The sequence below is a fragment of the Leucoraja erinacea genome, chromosome 21 (genome assembly GCF_028641065.1).
Source record: "Leucoraja erinacea ecotype New England chromosome 21, Leri_hhj_1, whole genome shotgun sequence".
Lineage (NCBI taxonomy): Eukaryota > Metazoa > Chordata > Chondrichthyes > Rajiformes > Rajidae > Leucoraja > Leucoraja erinaceus.
Window position 1 is genome coordinate 10,533,566 of NC_073397.1, and position 26,351 is coordinate 10,559,916.

At 38.2% G+C, this 26,351-nt stretch overlaps 1 protein-coding gene across 2 annotated transcripts; it reads left to right on the plus strand.

Moving 5' to 3' along the window:
* Window positions 1–2,491: 2,491 nt before the first annotated feature.
* gata5 (GATA binding protein 5) lies at window positions 2,492–25,170 on the plus strand. 2 transcript variants are annotated; one of them, XM_055652096.1, is made up of 7 exons: window positions 2,492–2,590; window positions 3,591–4,304; window positions 8,878–9,044; window positions 10,082–10,207; window positions 18,638–18,725; window positions 22,986–23,110; window positions 23,426–25,170. In XM_055652096.1, exons 2-7 carry the CDS (start codon window positions 3,782–3,784, stop codon window positions 23,588–23,590), a joined length of 1,194 nt encoding a protein of 397 aa, XP_055508071.1. In that variant the 5' UTR covers window positions 2,492–2,590; window positions 3,591–3,781; the 3' UTR covers window positions 23,591–25,170. The 2 variants fall into 2 exon arrangements, with proteins under 2 accessions (XP_055508071.1, XP_055508070.1); XM_055652095.1 differs by lacking the exon at window positions 2,492–2,590 and adding an exon at window positions 2,600–2,784.
* The last annotated feature ends 1,181 nt before the right edge of the window (window positions 25,171–26,351 follow it).

Sequence of the window (26,351 nt, forward strand, 5' to 3'; positions counted from 1 at the left end):
GCCTTCGACTGAAGCAAAAATGACTCCACGCGTACGTTTTAAGATAACCTTTTGCACTGACCGAGGTGAATTTATCTTCGGCGAAAACATTTTGAAACGGCAAAAGCTGTAAATGAAAAGGGTAATGTTAGTTTTTCTTTCTTCAAGTTGCAGGGGAGGTGATGGTGGGAGGATATAGTCCAAGAAAGCAACAAAAACAACAAAATAATACGATAATAAAAGATTAATTCTGATTTTAGGTTGTAAAATGTGCCGTGTTTGCTGTAGAAGTCATGCACCGTGCTTGATATTAGGGAGTATTTGGCAGGATAGCGAATGACACCTGGACACTGATTATCGAGGGTTTTGAAAAAAAATAAAGACTGTGGAATACATATTTTTTCGCAATATATATATATATATATTTCCTTTTAGATATTAGATGGAAATAATTTACAGATTATTCTGCTTATTCTCAGTAACCTACCAATACTGCAAAGTTGTATGCATTATTTTTGAAAGTGCAAGAGGTGACTCAGTCCGAGCTGTTTTCCGAAGCGAAGCGGGTGAAAGAAGAACCGCACTGATGGGTCAACCTGACCGAAATTATTTTAACTTGGCTTCAAATGCCGTTTCTCTCCCTTAAAATTGATCTCTTGAAGAACGTTGTAAATCCATACCGATCTCAATCGAAACCCTTCAAAAATATATTGAAAGCAGCCAGGTTTGCCCGACAGAATGACTATATGGTATTGAAAGAAATGGGTGGATTAATAATTTCGAACGAATCATCTGCATTAGCCTTTTGCTTATTCCACTCGATCTAAAAATCCATGCATTACAAATTTTCCATGACAGGGGTATAAGTAGCATTGCTATTTCGGCGGTATACAAGGACATGCTTTCGAACTGTTAATACACAAAATAACACAAAGTGCTGGAGTTAGTTAGTCCAACACTTTGTGTCCTTTCAGACAGTTATTTGCGTGTTAGAAAAAAGCCGGGGTTTAAAAGAATGCTCCGTTGAGCTTAACGTGAGACAAAGCTTATTTGTTGATTCTGTCCTATTCTCATAGTTAAGTTGGATAAATCATTTCGACGGTCAACTATTTTGTGGAAAAGAGGCAACCATACATTTCCCCCTCCTTTTTATTTCTTCAAAGATCAAAGACTTGGAACGATATATTAATTCAAAAAATGGTAATACTAAATCAGATGGAAATGTTTATTACCCAGGTTCATAAGCAAGAGAATGGCACTGCAAAAAAAACCCTATACATTAAAATATTAGAAATGAAAGACTTGCATATTGTTCCTTTCATGTCTTTAACAGAATGTCCCCAAGCGATTTACTACTATCGAAGTACTAAACGATTTCTGTCATGTCATGCATAATAAAGCCACATGTGTTTAGATGCATGTAAGTACAGTCCTTATACTTGAATATTTTGAAGGCGAAATTATATTAATATGTTCATACTGCGGAATATGCTGAAACCATCATAAGAATTCAACATTTTGAATTGGAAGTAGATGAACTAACGGCCCGGAACGTCACCCATTCCTTTTACTCAGAGATGCTGCCTGTCCCGCTGAGTTTCTCCAGCATTTTGTGTCTGTCTAACTGGAGATTTAGCCATGAGCTTCACGGGTTGTTAAACGCGGCAAAGCTGCCTGTCATTGGCGTTCAAATGGATTGTTGATTAGGTCGCTGTCTCTCTTAACGCACTTTGGCAGTTTACATAATCTTGGACTTAATATTCAAATCTGTAGATAAATGGCGGGAGCTGGAAATTAAATTCGATGAACTTTCAGCAGGGCCTCCTGTAGCTCTACAATTTCATATATGCCAGTCTCAATGGACAGATGGATCCTCCACTGTCGTGTTGTGCTGCGAGAATGTCGAAACACAATGGTTTTCCTGATAATATTCAAGAGTTTAGAGATGCCCGTGAATATATAGTTATCAAAAACCGAGTCCTTTTACAAATCGAAATTCCTTTCACAGTCGTTAGCTGCTTAAAATTCCCTATATTTTTGCTTTGTATTGGGGCATTTCATTTTCGGTTCTGTGCGACAGACAGTGAATGATAGCATCTAGTGAATAGGGACTATTTGAAACACTGATAATAATGAAGAAGGGTCTCGGCCCCAAACGTAACCTATTCATTTTCTCCTGACCCGTTGAGTTACTCCAACATTTTGTGTCTATCTTCGGTGTGAACCAGCACCTACAGTTCCTCTCTACACAATGTAATTTGGGAACAGCTTTCTTCTTTTTACTATTACTGTTTGTTTTTTTGTTTCATTTTCAAAACAGGATTATTCTCACTCTTGCAAGGCAAGGCAAGGCAAGGCAAGGCAAGGCAAGAGTGAGAATCGTGTGACTAATTGGTGTAAACCTGCTTACATTGTTAACGCTCTTCAGATTGGATTATGGAATGGGATCCATGTCTCTTTAAGAATAGTTTTCTGCTATGTAAATACAGTGGAGGAGGGCTTGCGTCACGCGCTCCCGGGGCTACAATTAGCTGAGTGAATTGGCAGAGTTGGAGCGGAGGAAAACGCAGGCAGCTTTCTGAAACAAGTCACCAATCAAGATAGGAGACAGGTCAGTCGGTATCAGAAGCACCCCCGAACAACCGTTCCTTGGGCGCGCACGCCGCCCTCCCTGACAAATTGCATTCCCTGTCGCGCAATCTTGGATATTGCTGCAGTAAATAGAGTGGAGGGGGGAAGAGACAGCGAATTCTTTCGCTGATATTTCCTTTATCCTCCACTCCGCGGGTCACTCCGGATTTGATCGTAAGTATTTTTGTTAAGCCTAACCCTTACATGCAATGAATCTGCCGGCTGGACGTATCCCCCCCTCCCCCCCCCCCGTCCTTATCTGTCAGGTTACCTTATCGCATAGATAGAGGATGCCATGTAAAACCTTAACTAAAATGTTATTACTTTAGAGCAGTGCGGTTATCGATGTTTTTGTGATTTGTGTGGCTATAGATAATAACAACTTCAACCCAAACTAGAAAGTTTTATAGGGCACCTTCGGATAATGGTACAGGCATCCCATAAAGGGTTTCGACTTCCTTTAGAGATATATTCTTTAATTTTTCTGTCACAGTGGGGCAAAGAATATTGTTGGGTATCTTGTACAAGTGAGATTCGGTTTATTCGGCGAACATAAGAACTACGTGCACGCTGGAGAAATTGCTCGTATTTCTCTTAGGTACAATATGAAATTGTCAATCTTGTTCTCTCGTTCAATTGCTGTTTCAGTCAGAAGAGATATTGAAATATTTCGAACTGCACGAAATAATGTATATTCTGCATATGAAATCGCAGAATATATACATTTTTTTGAGCAGAGCCTTTGGTGCCACTCGGAAGTCCATTTAAGGTCAATTTTTACGTAAAATGAGAACATATAACTTTATAAAAATCAAATCTAGACGCTTCGATCTAGGATGTTGAAATACCAATCGCTGAAAGGTCGTAGGCTTCGTTAAGCGGAAGTAGTCACGTACAACAGGTACTTTGTGGATTGCATTAAACTGGGACCATTTTCCACAGGCTGATTTGTAATTGTGATCCATTATTTGTTCCACCAGGTGAATTTCTTACTGGCTGGAAGAACATTGAAGTTCGCCGCGGTCGCCTTCGTTTCGAGGGAGCCCTTATTTACGAAATTAGCAATGAACTGATTTGAAAAGGAAGGCAATTTTGAGTGTATTTAGAGTTCAAGCAAGTTTGAGTGTGCATTCGTTTCGGTGGCGCGTCGGGGCCTTAAGTCGTCTAGAAAATGTACCAAAGCCTGGCGCTAGCTGCAAACCATGGACAGCCGAGCTATCCCCACGAGGCTTCCGGCAATTTTATGCATTCTTCGGCGGGCTCACCCGTGTACGTACCGACCACCCGGGTCCCATCTATGCTGCCCAGTATACCGTATCTGCAGAACTGCGAGGCGGCCCATCAGAGCCACCACCTGAGCAACCACACGGGGTGGCCGCAGTCGGTCAGCGAAAACTCTGGATTCAATACCGCTAGCCCGCATCCTTCCACCACCTTCTCCTACTCCCACAGCCCCCCCATGAGCCACGGCGCCGGGAGGGAGGCAGCTTACGCCAACTCTTTGGTCATTGGCGGCAGGGAGCAGTACGGCAATGCCCTGGTCAGGTCGGTGAACGGAACCTACTCCAGCCCCTATCCCACCTACGTCGGCCCAGATATGACTTCGGCGTGGCCACCCGGGCCCTTCGAGAGCTCCATGATCCACAGCCTCCAGGCAAGGCAAGTTTCCATGTCTGGCCGGAGGTCGAGTCTGGGTAAGTCGCTGAAATTCGTTTTAAGTGTAAAATAAGAATTTGGAGAGGGCCGAACAAGCACTGGAGTATAAACAAATGTTTCGTGTCATTTCATCAACAACACACCATACTTGTAGTGTATTGATCAATACTCTTTCAGGGGCCCCTTAGAACAAGCTTCACTGGTAGATACTCAGACGATCTTTTCCAAGCTGTATGAAGTGTGATAACTCGCCCTCTAAATTTAATTCAGCTTGTAGAATAACATTCATTTTCTTTCATTAAAAGTGGGTTCTTTCCTTCAGACAGCAATTTATAACTTCATTTTCTGATTTCAAATCTTGCTGCCTGACATTTTATCCGCGTGTGATCGGAATTAGCGTTTCAGTCCACGGGTATGATGAATATGAGAAATATGGGGAGCAGCAGAGGGTTGCAGCACTCAGTATGACCTCGGGGCAAACGTGTACCTAATAGCTTGAAATTACAGTCAGCGTTTGATTTATCACACCCTTCGACTGTCATTTGTTTTAAAAATGGGCCACCTTTTCACCCGTTTTATAGAAACTGTAGTCCGAGTGTTGTGAAGGCAGTAAGCAATTGCTTCCACACCGTATTATTCATCCCAAACTATAGCGCGCTGACATCTGTAAATAAGTCATTTCGAAGCTATTCTCGATTTAACTCTGAATGTCACAGAACCAGGCCGCATTATCTTTCGAGAAATTCTCCCTGTTCTGTTTGCCACCACACAATGTGCATGGCAATGAGGAATTTAAAGTTGAACATTCTCATTGAAGCCCAACAATATCTTTGCTGACATCGGTTCATTTATTATACTCTTCGAGTTAATAAAATACTGTAGATAGACACAGAATGCTGGAGTAACTCGGCGGGACAGACAGCATCTCTGGAGAGAAGAAATGGGTGACGTTTCAAGTCGAGACCCTTCTTCAGACCGTCACGTAGTCACAGAAAATAATTTTAAAAATATATTAATTTACCTTTTAATTGATTACTTTTTGTTTTATTGTACTTGATTGGAAATTAGACATATAGAGGCTTTCTATCAGTACTGATAAGTCCTTGGGCAACCATGCCAATCAACCCACCGCATAACACGCATGCTATATAGTATAATACGACAGAACAAATAATTGCGAGTCATTGGAAAGCTAAGATTTGTAACAAAATATTTATTCTTGACAGATGTGATGCTCTCAAATTGTAGAACCGTTAAAATGGATGTTGTGACTCGGCTCGAATAATAATCGGTTGTCTGTTTTAGCGACAGTTTCACTTTCTGTATAGATTTAATTTTGATTTCACTGAAATGTATGTGTGTTTTCACAATTCCTTTTCATGTCCCAATTTTTAAAAAACATCTGTTTGATTGTGGTCTTTATAATTTATTTTCTACAAGCCGACGTTTGTAAAGGTGTATATGTGTCTTTCCGGTATCTTTCGGCAGATTGTGATCCGATTCATTTTTTCAGCAGTTAGTTTAATGCCTATAAAGTAAGCTTGTCTGCTTAAAAGTTTAGCAAATACGAACGAATCAAGATTTGACAATGAAAACAACATAGAAACATAGAACATAGAAACAAAGCGCTAATTAATAACATAGGCTAGTTAATTTCACCCCTAGCTTAAAAGCATCTCTTTCAATAAAAAAAACCTCGCAGATCCTATTTCATTTAACATTTCATTCGGTCAGCTAGATTATATTATGTGAACCACATTTTTAAATAAGTCTGCGGCGTTTATTTTTACGTAATAAATATTGGAATGGTTGTTAGTGGAAACGCGACAACGTATATGCGCTGCGTTTGCATCCGGTACATAGGTTAGAAATTAGATTTGCAGATGCCATTATTATGGCCATATTAAAGATAATAACTCCTCGTTTTATACCGCTTCTCGAAATCCAGTTTTTTTTTAATGGAGTCTGAACTAATAAAAATACCGAGGACTGATTTAGATTTAGATTTGATGCTTACAAACTTGTTACCCTGAAACGTGGCTATCCCTGCAAATATTCAGCCCAACAGATCCAAGGCTGTAATGTATGTCATTGCCTGATAACATGAAACAATTTAGATGGACCGAATCTGGACTCGACAATACTCTCGAGTCATTTTCTAACACTAACAATTTTGAAGATGTTTAAAGTAGCCATGGAAATTTATGGTTTGTGAGCCTATTAAGCACTTTAGCGGATCACATTAGCTCAGCGCAGACTCTTTAAAAAGTCTATAAGTCCTTTGACTCAATCTCCCAAACGATCTACAAATACACCCCTTATTTACCATTGATGATACAGAGAGACAGTGAAACCTGATCGAAGACCCCGTGGACCACGCACACGTCATTACCTCCTGTACTCCACTTCGACTTTCAAGTGCCATCGTTTGGAATTAATAGAACGGATTGCTAAGACATATTTTCAATATTTTAACAGCCTAAAGACAGATGTATTAAAATATGGACACATGTTATACCTTTACATTATTCGATATAAAAATTAAGCGATAAGTGGACACAAGTGATAAGATTATTCACAGGAATGTAGATGCAGCGGTGCAAATCTAATTCTCCATATTAAAATACATGCCTCAAACTTTAACAATTTTACAATTGCTTTAAAATGTATTAATACGAAGATAAGAATCAAATTATTCCAAACATACGTTTGGCTTTATAAATATATTGTTACGTTTATTCCAATCTGCCCTCAAACATTTAAAAGATTCCCCGCATACATACCCATTTTATCACTACCAACAAACGCCCCCGAACCATTATTATAAATATATATAAACTTGCAGCACTTGCCGCTGTTTATCACGATTTAAATTCCCTGTCCACATGATTTCTTTTAAAAATTTCTAAAACTAACGCAAATTGATCCCAATAGACCCTAGTGAGTAGTTAATTCCTTCTGCAACCGCGCTCTATGGTACAAATCATTGTGATACAAATAGCGGGCAGTGCAGAACTGAAGTATTGTATAAAAGGATGCGATGTGAGATTACATAGTCGGCTTCGTTTGAGTAAACCATTTACTTTCGATTTTAGAAAAATCCAGTAAAAAAAATATATATATTTTAACTCCTTTATATCTGGGAAGTATTTGTTTACAGCACGTTTTGACATCTGCGGGAATAAATCCAGAACGTTGACCTGTTTTCCGTCCACGGGCTGTCGGTTGTCAGCCCAGTGCAATAGGTGTGATTGATAAATCGGGTAGTGGATCACAGAGCGTTCTGTAACACAAATGAGCATTCCATCAGTCTTCGGAGCCAGTCTCCTTGTCGCCACTAGTCAACATCCAAAAACACTTTGATGAAAAACGGGAAAGTTTGGCAAGGCATTATGATTTCTATCACCAATCCTCTTCAAAAAAAAAACCCCCCTGCAGTTTAATTTTTTTCTCCTCCTTGGAAATGATTTGTGCCTTCTATTTAAAAGGCACTTTACAGTGCATAGGTAACAATGCAGTCCCAGGCGCGTTCGGATGACACTTTTTTTGATCACCACAAAATTTATTGTTTCCAGAGTTGTCCCTTCAATATCAGAGAGAACACGAGACAGATTGTCAGACATGTTTCAACTACACAACATCCACCAGATTTATTGTGATGATATCTGATGTCAGTTTTGCTTACAATGAAATATTTTATTATTATTCCACACATACATTATTTGAAATGTTAAAGGGAGATTCAGCATTTATTTGGAAAACAGCCTGAAACACACAGTCCACTGATGATTATCATTGTTGCTGCTAATTGGAATGGAAAGTTAAGACTTTATCTTAGATTCTCTGAGGCATACGTTAGTCCTTTCTCACAGACACGCAGGGGAACAAAACTTATTCCTTCATGCTATTTGGAAACCTCTTAATAATAGCTAGATTTCCCATTGCATAATTTTAAGTTAAGAATCGCTAATCTGAATCGATTTTAATATTAAATAAAATAAATTAATTAAAAGCAGGGAAAATTGATATTCAGAATTAACAAACAAATTTGAAAGACAACACTTCTCTGTGAACATTTCATATCCAAAACAGATGTAAATCTATATCATTGATTTAAAAAAAAAAATGAAATGTTGAAAGAACCAATTGAATATTTGTAAGATATTTGCACATTTATTTTTACTGGCACATAGAATTGATTGCGACAAAAATCGGAATTTAATAATATTTAGTATTTATGGAAGGTGAACATATCATGCCTCCCTTGTGCATGGAATTCATGAATTGTACCAGCAAATGAAATTCCATAAACTCAAGACTCCAGGTAGGGTTCTGATCCAAATGTAATTTTTGTTTGCTAATATTTGGGAATTGCACCCAGTTTAAACTAATATGCTTGTTGGTGTATTAAGACAATATAAATAACATACTCAAGGATAAAGCTGGGTAATAAATAATATAATTTATTAGCCGTGGAGACTTTTTTTAAAGTTTATTTCTTTAGAATGCATTTTTACCAGGATGCTGTTTTTCTGACAGACACAAATCTCTGTATTACACAAACCAGATGTGTCACTGATTTCTTCCTTTCTCTTTTATTTGATGAAATAGAAATGTTGGAAGACTTCCCCGAGGGCCGGGAGTGTGTGAACTGCGGGTCCATGTCTACTCCGCTCTGGAGACGGGATGGGACGGGCCATTATCTTTGCAATGCCTGTGGGTTGTATCACAAGATGAACGGGATGAACCGGCCACTCATTAAACCACAAAGGCGATTGGTAAGCTCTCTGGTTGATCCTGACTTGTTAGCTTAACACATATTCTAGCCAGCGCAGAACGCCTTACTCGGCCCCCTCGGTCATCTCTCATAAAAGCTGCCGTCTTGTGAAGCTGAATAACGCAAGCTGCCCCTTCCGAGTCATAAAAGTACAGCCTACAAAATATTAAGCACAGTGAATTTCGGTCATTATTTCAACAGATCACCTTTCTGTTGACAAATGCACTTCCTTACCCCATTGCAATGTGCTTTAAGGTGGTGTAGACTGTAAATCAGAATTGAGATTGTGGCTTCATTGATTTTGTATGTGGAATCATACAAGAAATTAATAACTGAAGTCTGTAATGGAGCCGAGGTGGGAGGAGGTGCTCCAAAACAAAGCAACCCTAAAGCACTGCACTGTTAATTAGTTCTATTTTAGATGCAATGCAACTTAAGCTCTGATACTTTAAAATATATTTAACGTTCTGTCCTTAAACACCATTCAAGATGAATAGCCTGCAAAAACACACATAATTTTTATGTCTTAAATAACAACACTACATCACAATGTTGGGGGGTCAACAACTTCCTTGACAAGGTCAGAGTTGTGAAGAGGCATCTTTTAGAGGCCCATTCCCCATTCTGAATAAACCACTTAGGCCTTGATGATATAATTTATTTTAGCCTTGTGCCTTTCAATAAGCAGGAGAGGAACCTTGGTCCTTGATCGCAGTTTGAAAACAACACTCATAACTGTGGCTGCGTTTCCTTCTTTTCTCCCGTCTCTCTTTTTTTGCCCGTGTTGCATTCTGATTGCTGACCCCTCCTTCGAAGTGTTTTCACGAGTGCAAATTTGAAACTAACTTTTACAAAACCGAATGAAGAACAACACAAGGAGAGAATCAAAATTGCAAATCTTTGCGCAGACAAGAAAAAAATGTCACTTGATTCTGTAGGTTGCAGCGCTGTTATAATTATTTTTCAAGTCATGTGTAAAGTAAACATTGTCGTTTTTTAACATTATTGAAGAGTTTCTCCAAAAATTGTGTTTTACAGTCCTCCTCCAGGCGTGCTGGCTTGTGCTGCACTAACTGCCACACCTCGACCACTACTCTATGGAGGAGAAATGCAGAAGGGGAACCAGTGTGTAACGCTTGTGGACTCTACATGAAACTTCATGGGGTAATAGTTCTTTACTTTTTAGTTTAGTTTAGTTTAGAGAAACAGGCTCTTCGTCCCAACGAGTCCATGCAGACCAACGATCCCTGTACTCTAGCACTATCCTACATACTAGAGACAATTTGCAAAGTAGCCAAATTAATCTATAACCCTGAACGTCTTTGGAGTGTGGGTGGAAACCGGAGCACCCGGGGAAAACCCACGGGGTTACAGGGAGAACATACAAACTCCGTACAGACAACACCCTGGTCTTTGGGGCTGTAAGGCAGCAACTCAACCACTGTGCCACCATGCTGCCCGTGTAATTTGTAATTGAGTTTAGAACTGAATAGAGCTGTGAACTATTTAAAGGCAGATTTAAGAAGTTCTATAAGTGCTGTGTAATCAGCAACCATTTTATTTACTATTGTTTCAAAACTCCCAGTAGAAACTAAATAACCCATTTTCTCTTTCACATGCAATCACAATCCCAGAACATAATGATCCGACTTAATAGACTAGCCACTGTCAACAGTGTCCTTTGCTCGTGTTGAAATGATCAACAAATAATGAATAAATAAACAAAATCAAATATTGCACAAGTGAATTTAACACCTTGCACCTGCCTGTGAGCCCATTACCTTCATTTGGCCATGTGGCAATTTAATAAATGAACTTTGCTCTGTGGCTTGAGCTAGCTCACCCAGTCACAAAGTTATCTAGAAGCTGTTTGCAAAGCATAAGCAAATCTGTTAGCATTACAGAACCATTAAAAGACTGACATTTACAATCCCCAAGTGCAAAACAGATTGTGATCTAACAATGTTTAGAGCCATGCTAAGACTCCAGGTGAAGCCTACTTAAAAATCTTCCATGTTTGTAAATGAGGTGTTTTGTCAGTCCTATAAGGTGTACACAAGTTTCACCAAAGTAAAGTTTATTATTAGTAAATGCGTTTAGGTGTAAACTAGAGTAAAGATTTGGGGTATAAATATAAAGAAGGTTATAGATAGATTCATAAGCAATATATTGTAGCATAGATACAACAGTCTGGGCTGAAATGCAAGCTGAAAGGTGATCAGAGAATGAAATCTATTGCCGTGAAATCTCACAGGAGCCGGTGTTAGTTATAATGTTCATTCATTACAGAGCTTTACAATTGATTTGGAATTTAGCATTTTTAAGGTATCCCTAAATTTGTAAATGACAAAAAACTGAATGCAATAACTAATAAAGCTTAGCAAAGGGAGTTACTGCTAAAAAAAATCCATGCTGGATAGATCAGCGAACAAAGAAATGGTGGATGTGTGCAATGTGGACATATTGAATGGGTAACTAGTTACTGGAAATCATCAGATAAGTGACAGAGAAAAACAAATTGGGGCTGATGGGGATGGGAGGATGAAAAGTTCCAGGGCAGCAGGTCAATTGAATTGATGGGATTGTTCTGTTTGCCGATAATATGGACCCAACAAGAGAATGACCTCCATCTCTGCTAAACATACGGAGATCAGGTGGAATGATGTAGATTATGAATTGATCTGTTTTAGCAATAGAGCACCAACAAGATTCGAGGGGGGGGGGGGGGGGGGGGGGGGGGGTGTTATTTATTAAAGCTGTGGTTGAAGTGAGTTAAGGTGAAAAAATGCATGATGTGGCTAAAAGGGAAATAAATGATACCACTTCTTCTTATGTGTGGCGTGCACAGCCTAAAGTTGTAGGACAATTTGTTCTATTTGATCTACTGTTTGTGCACGTTGGGTTGCATTGCATTGCATTAGTCAAAACAGGGTGGACCACGTGAAGGTTGCAATCTCCCACCGCAATGATACTACTAAATGTACAGCTGACTGAGATATTGAATTTTGTCCTTTTGTCATTTTAAAATCAAATTATTGAGAGAAAATGGGAGTTTGAAAGGAAGGCCAAGCGGATCCTTGAACTCGGAAAGATACATTACGAGGAGTGTTGTCTGCTGAATGTTTCGAGAGGAATAGGATGGAGGAAGATTTAGGAAAAGGTTTTGGGACTTTAACAGATTGAGGGAATTTGACCCTGAGGAATCATTTTAGTCAAGGCCAGGATTTAAGGATCATAGGATAGAATTTTAAACTGTGCAACCATTAAAATGGGAAAGTTAAATATGTTTGAGATTCGTTCAAACTCGTCAGTGATAGAAATCCAACAAGCATTCATGGGAGATATTATTTTGAAATGTTTAAATTAATTGCTAATACCAAAAATACAACAAAGCTGGTACTTTCAGAATTATTGGAAGGAAATGGGTGGATGATGTGGAAGTATAACTTAATTCGGTGATACTACAGTAATGCAGACATCACTGGGAATATCAGAATTTTAAAAATGTTTTTACATGGGGTGTGGATGTCACTATTGGCCATTGTGAACTGCCCATTATAAATTGGTGGTAAGACCCCATCTTGAAATGTTGCAGTCTTTGTGGTGAAAGTTCTCTCCCATTATTGTTGGGTAGGGAATTAGACTCAAGTGATGATGAAGGCAAATCTACACATCCGGGCACCATGTGACTTGGGTAGAGAATGTACATGTGGTGATGCCTCCAACTACCTACTAACCCATGTCTTGGTGGTGGATGTGGGATGTGCTGATGAAGCAACCATGGCAACTATGCTTTGTAAACAAAAAGGTGAGCATTGTTGCCGCACTATGTCAATGTTGAAGGGAGCGAATGGTCAAGGTGGTGACTGGGACACCAATTGATGGGACTGATCTGTTACGTGTAGATTGAAGCTTCTTGAACATTGATGGCACTTGGACAATGATCCATTACACTCTGGCCGTGCCCTGAAGATAACAGGAAAGGATTTTGACTAAAAAATATGCCTTTGCTGGTAGAACCAGAGAGAAAGCACAACTTATGGCACAGCCACGGACTGTACAATGTATCAAGTTGTCTGGAGCAGTCAGGCATGAATAGCTTGATACTTTCCAGTAAGCTGAAAAACACAGCAACACCACAAGAAAAAAACAATTCTTCTTGATGGTTGAAAAGCAGCAACCAAAGAAAGAACAAATGAATAAAAATTTAGTCCCCTATGATGCACCAAGTAATGGATTATTTTTGAAGTGCTGAAGTATAGTCACTGTTGTGAAACCCAATTTATGTTCGACACATGAAACCAGAAATTAATCTGATCTTTGTTTTCATGCGTAAACTGCTATAGGGAGCTGACCATTGAATCTTGTGTTTAGCATTGTCACCAATAATGTGTCACCCTGAACTATTGAACACTTAAAGCAGAGTTTTCTGTAAATTCACTTTGTGAAAGAAACATGGAATAACTTAAATGAGAGTATTGGCCATACCATTAGGATTCCTTTCTGCTCCTTTTTAAAAAGTACATTGGAATTACATTCCTAAAAGAGTGAAAAAAGGTCTTGGTGAACCATTTATCAACAAGATGCACTGGACATAATACACGAGTAACATCATGAGTTCTTATAAGATGAGTTAAACCTGTATGTCACCAATGCGTTCCTAAACAAAATGAGTGTTCTGAAAGTCGTACCCTTTCTGATCAGATACATCTTAGTAATGTCTTTATGACTGAAAGTGTAAAGAAGCTTGGAGGTAAATTTATAAAGTAAACTTTTTTATATGGACGTAATAATTTCTTCGATAAATCACCAAACCCATGGGGTTGGAAGATGTTGGGAAATTAATGCTGAACTTTTTGGATTTCCCGATACAAATGCCACAAGTTCATAAATGCTAAGGGTCTGTAGAGAAACACAAAATGTTTTAATTCACTTTGTTGATAATTCTGCATTTAGTCTTTGAGATTGGACAGTTAAGGAAATTAGCAGTGGAGTGCAAACTTACTCCAGTTTCCCATTATCCTTGTATATCCACCCAACCCGCACCAGTCAGGTTTTTAAATAAGAATGAGTCCATTCCTTTCAAAGTAAAAGATGTTCAGAAGGTACAAGATGATTTATATTTTAATAATATAGTAAATGTAATAGTAATTTACTTAGTTGTTATCTTTCGAACTTTTATTTATAAATTATGATTATAAGAATGTTAAATTGCTTTGCTCTTTTTGAATATTTTTGAAAGTCATTGACATTTTGGCCGCTGACTAAGCCTCTGAGGGTCAAAGTTCATTTCTTCTCCTGTGGGGAGCCATTATCTTGTACAATGTTCTGTAGCTGCACAGAACCTTGTTGTTTTGCTCAAGAATGCTTTGCTCAGCAATTTGACACAAATGGACTGAGAAAAAAATAAGACCATATTTACTATGCGATTACCACAAGTGTAGGAAGCTCACTTCTGACAGCAGGTTTTGTCTCATTGCGTAATGTAAATATAGTTTCCATTAGAAAATCCAAATAAACTTAAGTATGTATATACAAGTAGTGAACATATACAGAAACAAAGGACTGCAGGTGCTGATTTATACCAAAGATAGACACAAAGTGCTGGAGTAACACAACTGGTTAGGCAGCATCTCTGGAGAAAAAAGGATGGGTGACGTTTTGGGTCGGGACCTTCTTCAGACTGGAACATATATAGTGAACATACATTCAAGTTTTAAAATAGATCTATATTTTTGGCCAATATAGGGATTAAGAGCTATGCCGATCAGTTATGAAATTTGTACACAAAGGTTAAATCTGCCATTATTGAATGGCGCCACAGGTTTGAGGGTTCATTAATGTGCTCCTGTTCCTCTCCCCGTGTGTATTGATTATAGCAAATACATGCTCCAGTCTGTAACTCCAATCACAAAAGATGTATATTGAAAAAATAGATTAATTTTGTATTAGGTACAATCAGTATAGAACAAAGACCAACAATTTGTTGGTGTATACATCAAACGTTGATGTGTACATTTATACATGTCCTATTGAAAATAAATCCAGTCAGGTTAGATCTTCCATCTTTATTTATGTGTCATTGTGTTATTGCAGAAGAGCTTCACAGGGATGTTGCAGGGAATTCCAGGCTTGAGTTATAGGGAGAGACTGGATAGGTTGGAACAGCTCTTTGCTGGATAGGAGGCTGCAAAGGATAGTATACTTTATTGAATTATACAAAAGAAAATAGATGGACATGGATAAAGTGAACACTCACAGTCTTTTTCCCCAGCATAGAGGATTCCTAAACTAGAGGGAAGATGTTTAAGGTGAGAGCGGAGAGATTTAAGAGGGACCTCAGGGGCAACTTTTCACTTAGAGGGCAATCCGTATATGCAATGAGCTAGATACATAGATACATAGAAAATAGGTGTAGGAGTAGGCCATTCAGACCCTCGAACCAACACCAGCATTCAATGTGATCATGGCTGACCATCCACAATCAGTACCCCGTTCCTGCCTTCAACCTTCCCTTGATTCTGCTAGCCCTAAGAGCTCTATCTAACTCTCTTTTGAATGCACCCAGTGAATTGGTCTCCATTGCCTTCTGAGACAGAGAATTCCACAAATTCATAATTCTGGATGAAAAAGTTTTTCCTCATCTCAGTTCTAAATAGCCTACCCCTTATTATTAAACTGTGGTCCCTGGTTTTGGACTCACCCAATATCGGGAACATGTTTCCTGCATCTAGTGTGTTCAATCCCTTAATAATTGTAAATGTTTCTATAAGATTCCCTCTCATCCTTCCAAATTCCAGTGAATACAAGCCCAGTTGTTGCATTCTTTGATCATATGACAGTCCCGCCATCCCGGGAATTAATGTTGTGAACCTATGCTGCACTCCCTCAATAGCTAGAATGTCCTTCCTCAAATTAATGACCAAAACTGCACACAATACTCCAGGTGTGGTCTCACCAGGGCCCTGTAGAACTGCAGAAGAACCTCTTTGTTCATATACTCAAATACTTTTGTTATGAAGGCCAACATGCCATTTGCTTTCTTCACTGCCTGCTGTACCTGCATGCTTACTTTCAGTGACTGATGTACAAAGACACCCAGGTCTCGTTCCACGTCCCCTTTTCCTAATCTGACAGAAAATAGACACAAAATACTGGAGTAGCTCAGGGGGTCAGGCAGCATCTCTGGAGAGAAGGAATGGGTGACGTTATGGGTCGAGACCCGAAGAAGGGTGAGCTACTCCAGCATTTTGTATCAACCTTCGATTTAAACCAGCATTTGCAGTTCTTTCCTACACCATTCAGATAATAATTTGCCTTCTTGTTCTTGCCACTAAAGTGAATAACCTCACATTTATTCACATTATACTGCATCTGCCATGCATCTGTCCACTCACGCAACCTAGCCAAGTCGCCCTGCATCCTTATAGCATTCTCTTCACAGTTCACACTGCCACCCAGCTTTGTGTCATCTGCAAATGTGCTAATGTTACTTTTTATTCCTTCATCTAAATCATTAATATATGTTGTAAATAGCTGCGGTCCCAGCACCGAGCCTTGCGGCACTCCACTAGTCACTACCTGGCATTCGGAAAGAGACCCGTTAATTCCCATTCTTTGTTTCCTGTCTGCCAACCAATTTTCTATCCATGTCAAAACCCATGTGTTCTAATTTTGCCCACTAATCTCCTGTGTGGGACCTTATCAAAGGCTTTCTGAAAGTCCAGATACACTAGATTCACTGGCTCTCCCTTATCCATTATATTTGTTACATGCTCAAAAACTTCCAGAAGATTAGTCAAGCAAGATTTTCCCTTTGTAAATCCGTGCTGACTTGGACCGATCCTGTTACTGCTATCCAAATGTGCCGTTATTACATCTTTAATAATTGACTCCAGCATCTTCCCCACCACCGATGTCAGGCTAACTGGCCTATAATTCACTACTTTCTCTCTCCCTCATTTCTTAAAAAGTGGGATAACATTAGCTACCGTCCAATCCACATGAACTGATCCAGTATCTATAGAACATTGGAAAATGATTGTAAAATGATCACCAATGCGTCCACAATTTCTAACTGCCAGAGGAAGTGATGGAAGTGGATATGGTCATGACTTTTCAAAGACATTCGCACAGATATATGGATAGAAAGGTTTAGACGAGATATGGGCCAAATTCAGGCAAATGGGACTAGCCCAGAATGGCAACTTGCTTGGCATTGACAAGTTGGGCCAAATAACCTATTTCGTTGCTGTATAGCTCTATGACTGTTTCTCCACAAACCGATGGAGAACTTTGAAATAGGGATGAACATTTTTCAATGAATTAATGTCAAAGCTGAGTGTTGTCCAGAGGACACATTGGCAAATGTGACTTGGAGTGAGCTGGAATGTGGGCAATAGAGATTGTAAATGGCTTTGGTTAATGATACGGCTGAAAAAAAGATTAGATCGTACTTGTGCCCTAACCAAAAGGAGATCAAAATTTGATTCCAAATCTGCAGCAATTTAATGGACTGGTTCATGCTGGTTTTACCAGTTGTCCTGAAGGTAACTGCTGGCCAGCTGCAATACCTGCACCAGTGCATTCCTGACTGCCACATCTGCTGTTGCAACACAGAGGAATGGAATGTGCTGGAGGGTCAGGTGTTTGCTCCAGATTACATGGAGTTGAGAGGATGGATACACTTCGCATCTGGTCCCTCAGATTTATAACAGATACAGCTAGTACAGCTAGCCATTTACCTGAGCTTCATTTTGAGAGTAAATGAAACTACATGAAAATAGACACAAGGTGCTGGAGTAACTCAGCGGGTTAAGCAGCATCTCTGGAGATAAAGGATGCGTGACGTTTTAGGATGGGACCCTACTTCAGATGCGCCTCGACCCTTCAGGCCCATCCCAACCTGAAACATCACCCATCCTTTTTCTCCAGAGATGCTGCCTGACCTGCTGAGTTACTCTAGTACTTAGTGTCCACCTTCGGTATAAACCACCACCTACAGTTTCTTTCTACACAATGAAACCAATTGTTTTGGTTCTTTTTCTTGTTCTTGTTTTTGTTTTTACTTTCAGATATCCACCTTCTGCAGTGTTTTGACTTTCAGCTTTAAAAGGGATTTTTTTTTTTTTTACTTTGAAGGCAGTTTTCATTTACCAGTTCTGGACTTGGTTGCTTATTATGAGTCATCTTTGTTGATAAGATTAGTTATAGGAGCAAAAATCCTAACATCTTCAGGGTATGAAAGAGAATAACCTTGGAAGAGATGTTTTGAGTAGGTTCCACTGAACATTACGACATATTTGATACAAATTGCTGGAGTAACTCAATGGGTCAGGCAGCATCTCTGGAGAACATGGATAGGTGGCGCAAAATGTCACCTACACATATTCTCCAGAGTTGCTGCCTGGCCTGCTGAGTTCCTTCAACATTTTGTGTCCTTTTCTTGTAAACCAGCATCTGCAGTTCCGTGTTTCTATATTTGTGGTTGCTCTTGGTTCAGTGTTATCCCTACGACTCACTGCACAGACTAAGTAATATGATGTAGAGTGTGTGTGTATAGAGTGTCAATTTCACTGTGCTTGTGTCCTGCAGGTACCACGTCCACTAGCTATGAAGAAGGAAAGCATCCAGACAAGGAAAAGAAAACCTAAGAATATTAACAAGTCCAAAGGTTCCTCAGGTGCATGTGTATTCCTGCTATCAATTTCATTAACTTGCACATTTTTTTCCATTTCTCTGTGCTATTGCTGAGTGGCAACTCATTTATGGGCTCATTGTTCAGGAAATGCTCCCAACCAGTAGGGATAACCTACGAGAAAAGTACCTTCCCTCCTTAAGACAGAATAGATAGCATTAGAAAATATATTCAGAAATGTTTCTTTGTGTATAAGGTGCACAAGCAAAAGCAATTGTTCTTTGTACTCTTTCCTTATCAACCTGCATTACACATGAAAAAAAACATGTATACTAAAGGACTCTTGCTTCCATTTGCTGCCGCTCAAAAGTTCAACCAAGCAACCAACAGCTTTGTTCCTCCAAGCCCACATCATAAGGGATTCTCCAAGATAGAGAGTAGAGGAAATATGCAGTTAGCCAGACAAGTTACTAAGGTATTGAAAAGCATTGAGAAAAACAAGCAGGAAAATTTGAGGATCAAAGAATGAACGAGTTTAAATGAAGTTTTAAGAAATAACGAAATAAAGCAACTTAGAAAGAAGGTTATGTGCGTGTATCAAAAAATCCAATCTTTTAATATCAAATTGGTGATGAATATATCCATACTTATATACACAAGAAATATCCTCCTGTGCAAATTTTATTCTAAATCACTGCACATGATTAGCCAATGACTGATTTTTTATGTTGCTCCTTGGAACTATTGCCGTTCCATCTTGTACCCGGCTATAAATGTATTATTGCACATGATCAATTTAAAAGCCGGGATCCATGACCTCGTGAATCATCAATACTCAATGATGGAATTTTCCTTATATAAGATGATAAAATGCTCATTTATTATAATGGATCATCCATATGCACAGTTCCTTGGATACTAAACCTGGGCAGAATGCTAAATGTGATGTAGTCATATTACCAGTTAATTGTTATTGGTGACCCTTATTTTAAAAACTATGATCCATCGTTCTAGATTAGAGAAAAATATCTTCATCACATCTGCCCTGACAAAACAGTAAGGATTTATATGGTTCAGGCAAATCCATTTTCAGTCTTTAGTCTCCAAATTTAAAAGTTTTGTCCAACCTATGTCCAAAAGCCAACTCATCCAAGCTGGATATCAGCCTAGAAAAAACCTATTGAAACTGCTTCCAATGCATTTACATTCTTCCTTAAATAAGTAGACCAAAACTACACAAAGTTAATCATTTGTAAACTCATGAATGGTCTAAATTACTTAAGGATAATGTTCCTACTTTTATATTCAAGTCCCTAGCAATAACTAATAACATTGAAAGCAACATGATGCCTTGCGGCTCCACCAACCCAAGTTTGATTTTGACCTTGGCTGCTGTCATCCAAAGATATCATTCATTCATATGTGAAGCTTGTATGCTCTCCCTGTGACAGTGTAACATTCCTCACACATCCCACAGATGTGCTTGAAGGTTAATTTCTGACTCTTAACTTACCCGGTAATATAAACAAGTAGTTAAAAGATCGATGAGGGAGTTGGTGGGTACGTAAGGAATAAAATTAAATAAATTGCAGGGGTACAGGAAAATATGAAGAGAGGGATTGAGAGTGAGGGGATTGCTCTGCAAGGTGTTGGTTTAGACTCAATGGCTGTACAGCATCCAGTGTCATATGGAATCTTTCCTAAGTACATGCTGTATCTGAACACTGGCCTTTTGTAAATCATACCAGCAAACCATCCATATCCCTCTGCATCTTCAAGATACACAACACTGATGTACCATTCTTCTATTTGACTATGCCTGCCAATTTGTCTGCAAATTTCACATTTTCCCAAATTATACTCTTATTTGCTTGGCCATTGCCAACATATTTAACCTATCTATATTCATTTGTAGCCTCTTTGCAGCTTCTTTTCCTACCTCACCTTTTGGTATCAATAGTTCAGCCTCAATTCTCTCCGTGCCTTCAACCAAGCTATTTATATAATAATTTGATGCCCCAACACCGGTCTTTGTGGTACTCCATTCAGATGGCCAATTATTCCAGCTCTGTTTTCTGTGAACAAGTCAATCTATGTTATTACAGCACTTCCTTTTATTTTTCACAATAACTTTATCAAATGCCTTCTCGAATCTAAGTATAATATGCACTGATTTCCCCTTTATAACACAAATCACTTCTTCAAAGAACAAAATAAATTGGTCAGAGAAGATTTCATTTTCCCTAAGCAATGCTCACTTTGCCAGATTACTTTTACATTTTTCCAAGAACTCCACTGTAATGTCATAGAAACATAGAAACATAGAAAATAGGTGCAGGAGGAGGCCATTCGGCCCTTCGAGCCAGCACCGCCATTCATTGTGATCATGGCTGATCGTTCCCTATCAATAACCGGTGCCTGCCTTCTCCCCATATCCCTTGACTCCACTAGCCCCTAGAGCTCTATCTAACTCTCTCTTAAATCCATCCAGTGATTTGGCCTCCACTGCCCTCTGTGGCAGGGAATTCCATAAATTCACAACTCTCTGGGTGAAAAAGTTTTTTCTCACCTCAGACTTTTCTCACCTATGTCTTTAATAATATCTTCTAACATTTTCACCAAGACATCTGTAATTTCCACAGTTCACTTAAGCCTGATCTACTTCATGTCCTCATATGTTGCCCTTCATTAAGATCCTAGTTTTGGACTCATTCTTCTCTCCCTCAAGCCGAAGGTAGAATCAAATTGTGTTATGGTTAATGTTTCCTACAAGTGTCTTTACCATTAATTAATTTGAACATAGAACAGTACAGCAGAGGAACAGGCCCTTGGGCCACAATGTGGTTATTCAAAGAGCTTAATAATCTTAACACTAAAATAATAAACAATTAAAATGATAAACTTTATAAAGATCTACCTTTGCCCAAAGCAATATTGACTTGGCCAGGTTATTTAGATTTTTTTTCCAAGTGACCCAATATAATATCTTTAATAATTTCTTCTAATATTTTCCCCAAGGCAGATGGTGCAATCCTGTTTGTTGCACAATTCTAGGGCTAGTTTTTGTTTTCTTGGTGCTTCCAGAACATGCAGTTCTAAGAAATCATCCCAAAGTCATTATGAACTCTTCATTCAGGCTACCTTTTCCATCTGATTTTTTTTCAGTCTATAATAGATTAAAATCTCCTATGATTATCACCGCACCTTTCTGACAAGCTTCCATGATTTCATCATTCAGACACTGTCCTTGGTGTATGATAACTGTTAGGGGACCTGTTCACTACTCCCACATGGTTTTGTGCCCATGTTATTTCTCATCACTGCCGAAACCACTTTTATGTGCTGATTTGCTGAATATAGGACATCCCTGTGCTGCACTAAAACCATCATTAATTAACAGATTGACTACTCCACCTTTCCCTAGCTCCACTCCTTCCTACACCATTCAGCATTCAGGCCTCTACTGCCTTCCACATCATATTTATTTCAATTTGTGCTGTCAGTTCATCTATTTTGTTTAGAGTGCTATACTCAATATGATATATATATATATATAAACTTAAGTTTTATTCTTATTATTTGCCTCTACTGGCCTTATCTTCTGAATTGCTATTCAGTTTGCCCTCTCGATCCCTACCCATCACAGATAGTTTATCACTTCCCAACTTAATAGCTTTCTCTCCAGCCTTGTCTCTTTGATTTACCAATCTTCCCAACTTTGATCCCTTGCCCCCACTGTTTAGTTTCAAATCCCCTCCTCTTCCCCAGTTCAGGAACTTACACTTGCACACTTTCGTGGTTCGAAAATAATTAAACACTCGTAATTAAATGTTGCATTTTGAGAAAAGATTTGCAATCTGCGCTTTGCTCCCTGAAATAGAAGTTTATTGAATGAGGTCTTATGAAGAACATAACCTGTGGCGAGGCTTAGTGCAGTACCAAAGAGAACGTTGTATCACTTCAGTTACGCTCCTGCATAAGACCAGCCCTAAATCCTGATTTAAACACCACCGCAAGAAAAATACTGTTTTGCCATTTATAAAATCTTGTTGCAAACAAAATTGGTACAGTTCAAATAAATACTAATGAGATGCGGAAAACATCACAATTTATAAGAAAACTGGGCATGATGCAAAATTGATGCAACACAGTCCATTATCTACCGTCATAGGGTCTCCTGTTAAACTGCTATAGCTTTGCCAGCTCTTTCTGTATGAATGACTCACAGAATTGAATGAGATTATCTAGGACATTTGTCATACTGCTCAGAGGCTGACTGAATGAACACATTCTATTCCCTTTCAGGTACAGCTTCAGGAACTAATTCCCCATCTTCTATATCGAACTCCGAAAACGCGTCAACTATCAAAACTGAATCTGATTTGGCCTCATCTCCGTATGCTGGTCAAACAGTGGTGCCTGGTTCTCAGGTAAAGTAACAAGAGGACATGCAACGTCTTGTTGTTTGCAAGCTAATCATACAGTGTTGACACAAACAGCTGACACAATGGTTATAGAAAAATTAAAATTAAATTAAAAATATATTGATACTTTGTACATAACTTTGGATAATTCTTTTAAAGATTACATTTAGTTTAATTTTGTTTTGAGTTTATAAATATGAAATAATGAATAATAATTTTTACACTGTTAAATGATGAACAGTGCACCAAAGTACCATTGTATATTGTAAATTGTTTATGCTTATACTATTGGAATAAGTTTAATGATTCTTATTTCTGTAGGCTCCACCCACATCAATGATAAGTCGTGAGGATTTGAATCCTGGCCCTTCACATTTGAAATATGTAAACGAAGATTATTCTTATACCTCAGCCACTGTGATTCCACAGACTGGAGTTAATGTTCCACTCAGACAAGACTCTTGGTGTGCCTTGGCGCTGGCATAAATTACGCAGTCACTTTTGCAGCTTTTCTGTTTCTATCAGTGAGTGGATAACTCAAATATCCTAAGGAATTGAAAGAAATAACATGAACCCAGGTATTTATACTGTGTATTTCTAATTGGTGAAATGCTACAAAAAAACATACATATATGAACATCCCAGCAAACACTTACTTCCATGTCTGGGTAGAATAAATTCCTACATCCCTGGCAACAAGCGATCAAGTGAAACAAATGTATGCTGTTCATCTCAAAACTATGAATGAAATCAAAACCATTTTAAAGTGGCTTCTTGTAAACTATTTGTGAGTGCAATTAATTTCATTAGGTCAGTAATTCCAACTGATCCTGTTAGGCTAAATAACTTAATAATTTAAAGGTAAAGTTTGAACAGAAATTATTGTATGTTATGTTGAAATATTGGCTCTCTCCATGGACAGATATTTCACATCTGCTTTGAATATTTTATGATAGAACTTTTTAAATACTTTGCCTTTATTGAAAATAAGATGAATTAATTCATCTATAATCCATAAATATATATAAGCAAAATCAAGGCTTCCAATCTCTTCATGGACATATTCACAGATTGTTAATGGGAAAATAAAACTGAACAGCATCTGGCGTGTAAAATATCTGTAGAAAAGTTATTATACCAATGCTAATGTTTTGCATATTCAAAAAATATAGAAGCTCTATTTACCTTTGAGACACTGTTGTAAATATATTATAAAGACACAGTTTTTGATTATTGTTGTGCAAGACCTAAACTAGGAGGCAGATGAGGAAACAGATATTTACTATGGATTTGTGAACTTGTAAGTTGAACTCTGAGGTACAATGGAGAAATAAGCCATCGCAAATCTCTTAAACCGTAACTCTAAGCCTTGGCAAATCTAATGATAAGTACACAAGATACCTCAAAAGAAATTAAGGGGTTTAGTCTCCATTATTGATCATTTGTATAATAATCACATTTTTGATTCTTCCTTCATGTTGAATGGTTCATTCAGAATATTTATTAGTTGACTGAAAATTGTACGATCCAATGATGCTATCAAATCGATGGCAAAAGTTGCGTCATCAGCTTGTGTAACTGGTGCTAATAATCGGAGATATTGTTTTCCCTTCAATTTGCTAGAAATTACAAACTTGAAAAAACTGTGTATCAATCTAAATATCAAATGATGGAAAAGCATTGATTGAAATAAGTGTTCTCTTGGGTTACAGATGAATAATATGTATTTTAATTATGCAAAATATGGCATTGAATTGTTGTATACCATTACAAATGACCAACTGCAAAGGACAAGATGATTAGTTTTAGAAAATACATTAATGAAGTGATTTGAACATCACTATGACCTGTTATTGATCTTCAATTTATTGACTGTATCACACATTTTTATACATTTATCTAGAGTATTGTGCACATTTCAGAAGTTTAATTAGTTTATGATTGATATGGACAAGAAAATGATTACTTTCAGTACTTTTGCTGTCAAATGTTTCATCCTTACAAGGTTGACAATAAATACAAATAATTTACTGAATTCTGTTTTGTGGTACATATTGAACATTATTTATACATTTGTCTGTTTAATCTTTATTCATGATATCACATATAAATCTGTCTTAATATTGATGGAAAATCCAATTTTCTTCATGAGCAATTATATCCACAGTGCCACTAAAAAAAAGAGATTTTTTTAAACAAGTGTTTAGATTCCGTTGTTTTTTTGCTCTTTGCCCATTCAAATAATACATTTTTTCCCTAAATCTACTGTTTATTTGAAATTGGGTTGCAAGAATTGCCGTACCTAGCAACAAACTTGTCAAGAGTAATTCCATGATTACTGATTGCTTTAAGATCTGTAATGATTAAGCTATTTAGCTCCTAAATCAAATTTAATGTTGACAAACTAGCAACAACATTTCGAAGAGCACAAAACCAGAGCCCTGGACATTTTCTAATTGTACCATATATACTAGGCAGCCTGTGGGATTAACAAGAGGATTTCTAAGGCCAATGATGTTATCATTATTTCCAAGAGTGTGCAGGATAGTGATAGTGTGTGGGGATTGCTGGTCTGCGCGGACTCAGTGGGCCGACAGTCCTGCATCTCTAAACTAATAATGCACGTGAATTGGCTGCTAATTAAATTCATCCCCTGTGCAAACCCACCTGAACAGATAGAGGTGAAAATAACTCACAGATGATACCCACATGTTTTTGCCTCTTTGAAGGAACCATTTCTCCTACAGCACAACAGCGACTACACTTCACAAAACTTCACTGGCTCTAAGATGCTGTAATACATCCCAAAAGAATCATTAAAAAGTGATGCACAAAGGAAAGGACCATCTACCTGACCTGCCACAGTGCCAAGAAAAGAATCAATTGAGGAAGAGATAAATTCCTCAAGTGAAATAAAGGAAAGCAAGGCTTATTCTGTGTGTATTAAAATAACTGGAGCCAAGAACTGCAGATGCTTTAAATTAAAAGTAAAGAAAATGCTGGAAGCACTTGACAAGCAGCATCTATAGTAAGAAACAGTCATTGTTTTGAGCCTGGGACATTGACTTTTGGCTAACCTCAGATGCTGCTTTCCCCTTTTGATTCCTATGTGTTTGCTGACATCTGAACATATCATGCTTTACTCTGAAAATAGATTAGCAAACCTTTCAAATTAGCTACAATTTGGTACAGTCAAATTATATTTTTTCTCTCTATCGAAGTGGTACATGTTGCACAAGATATTTAA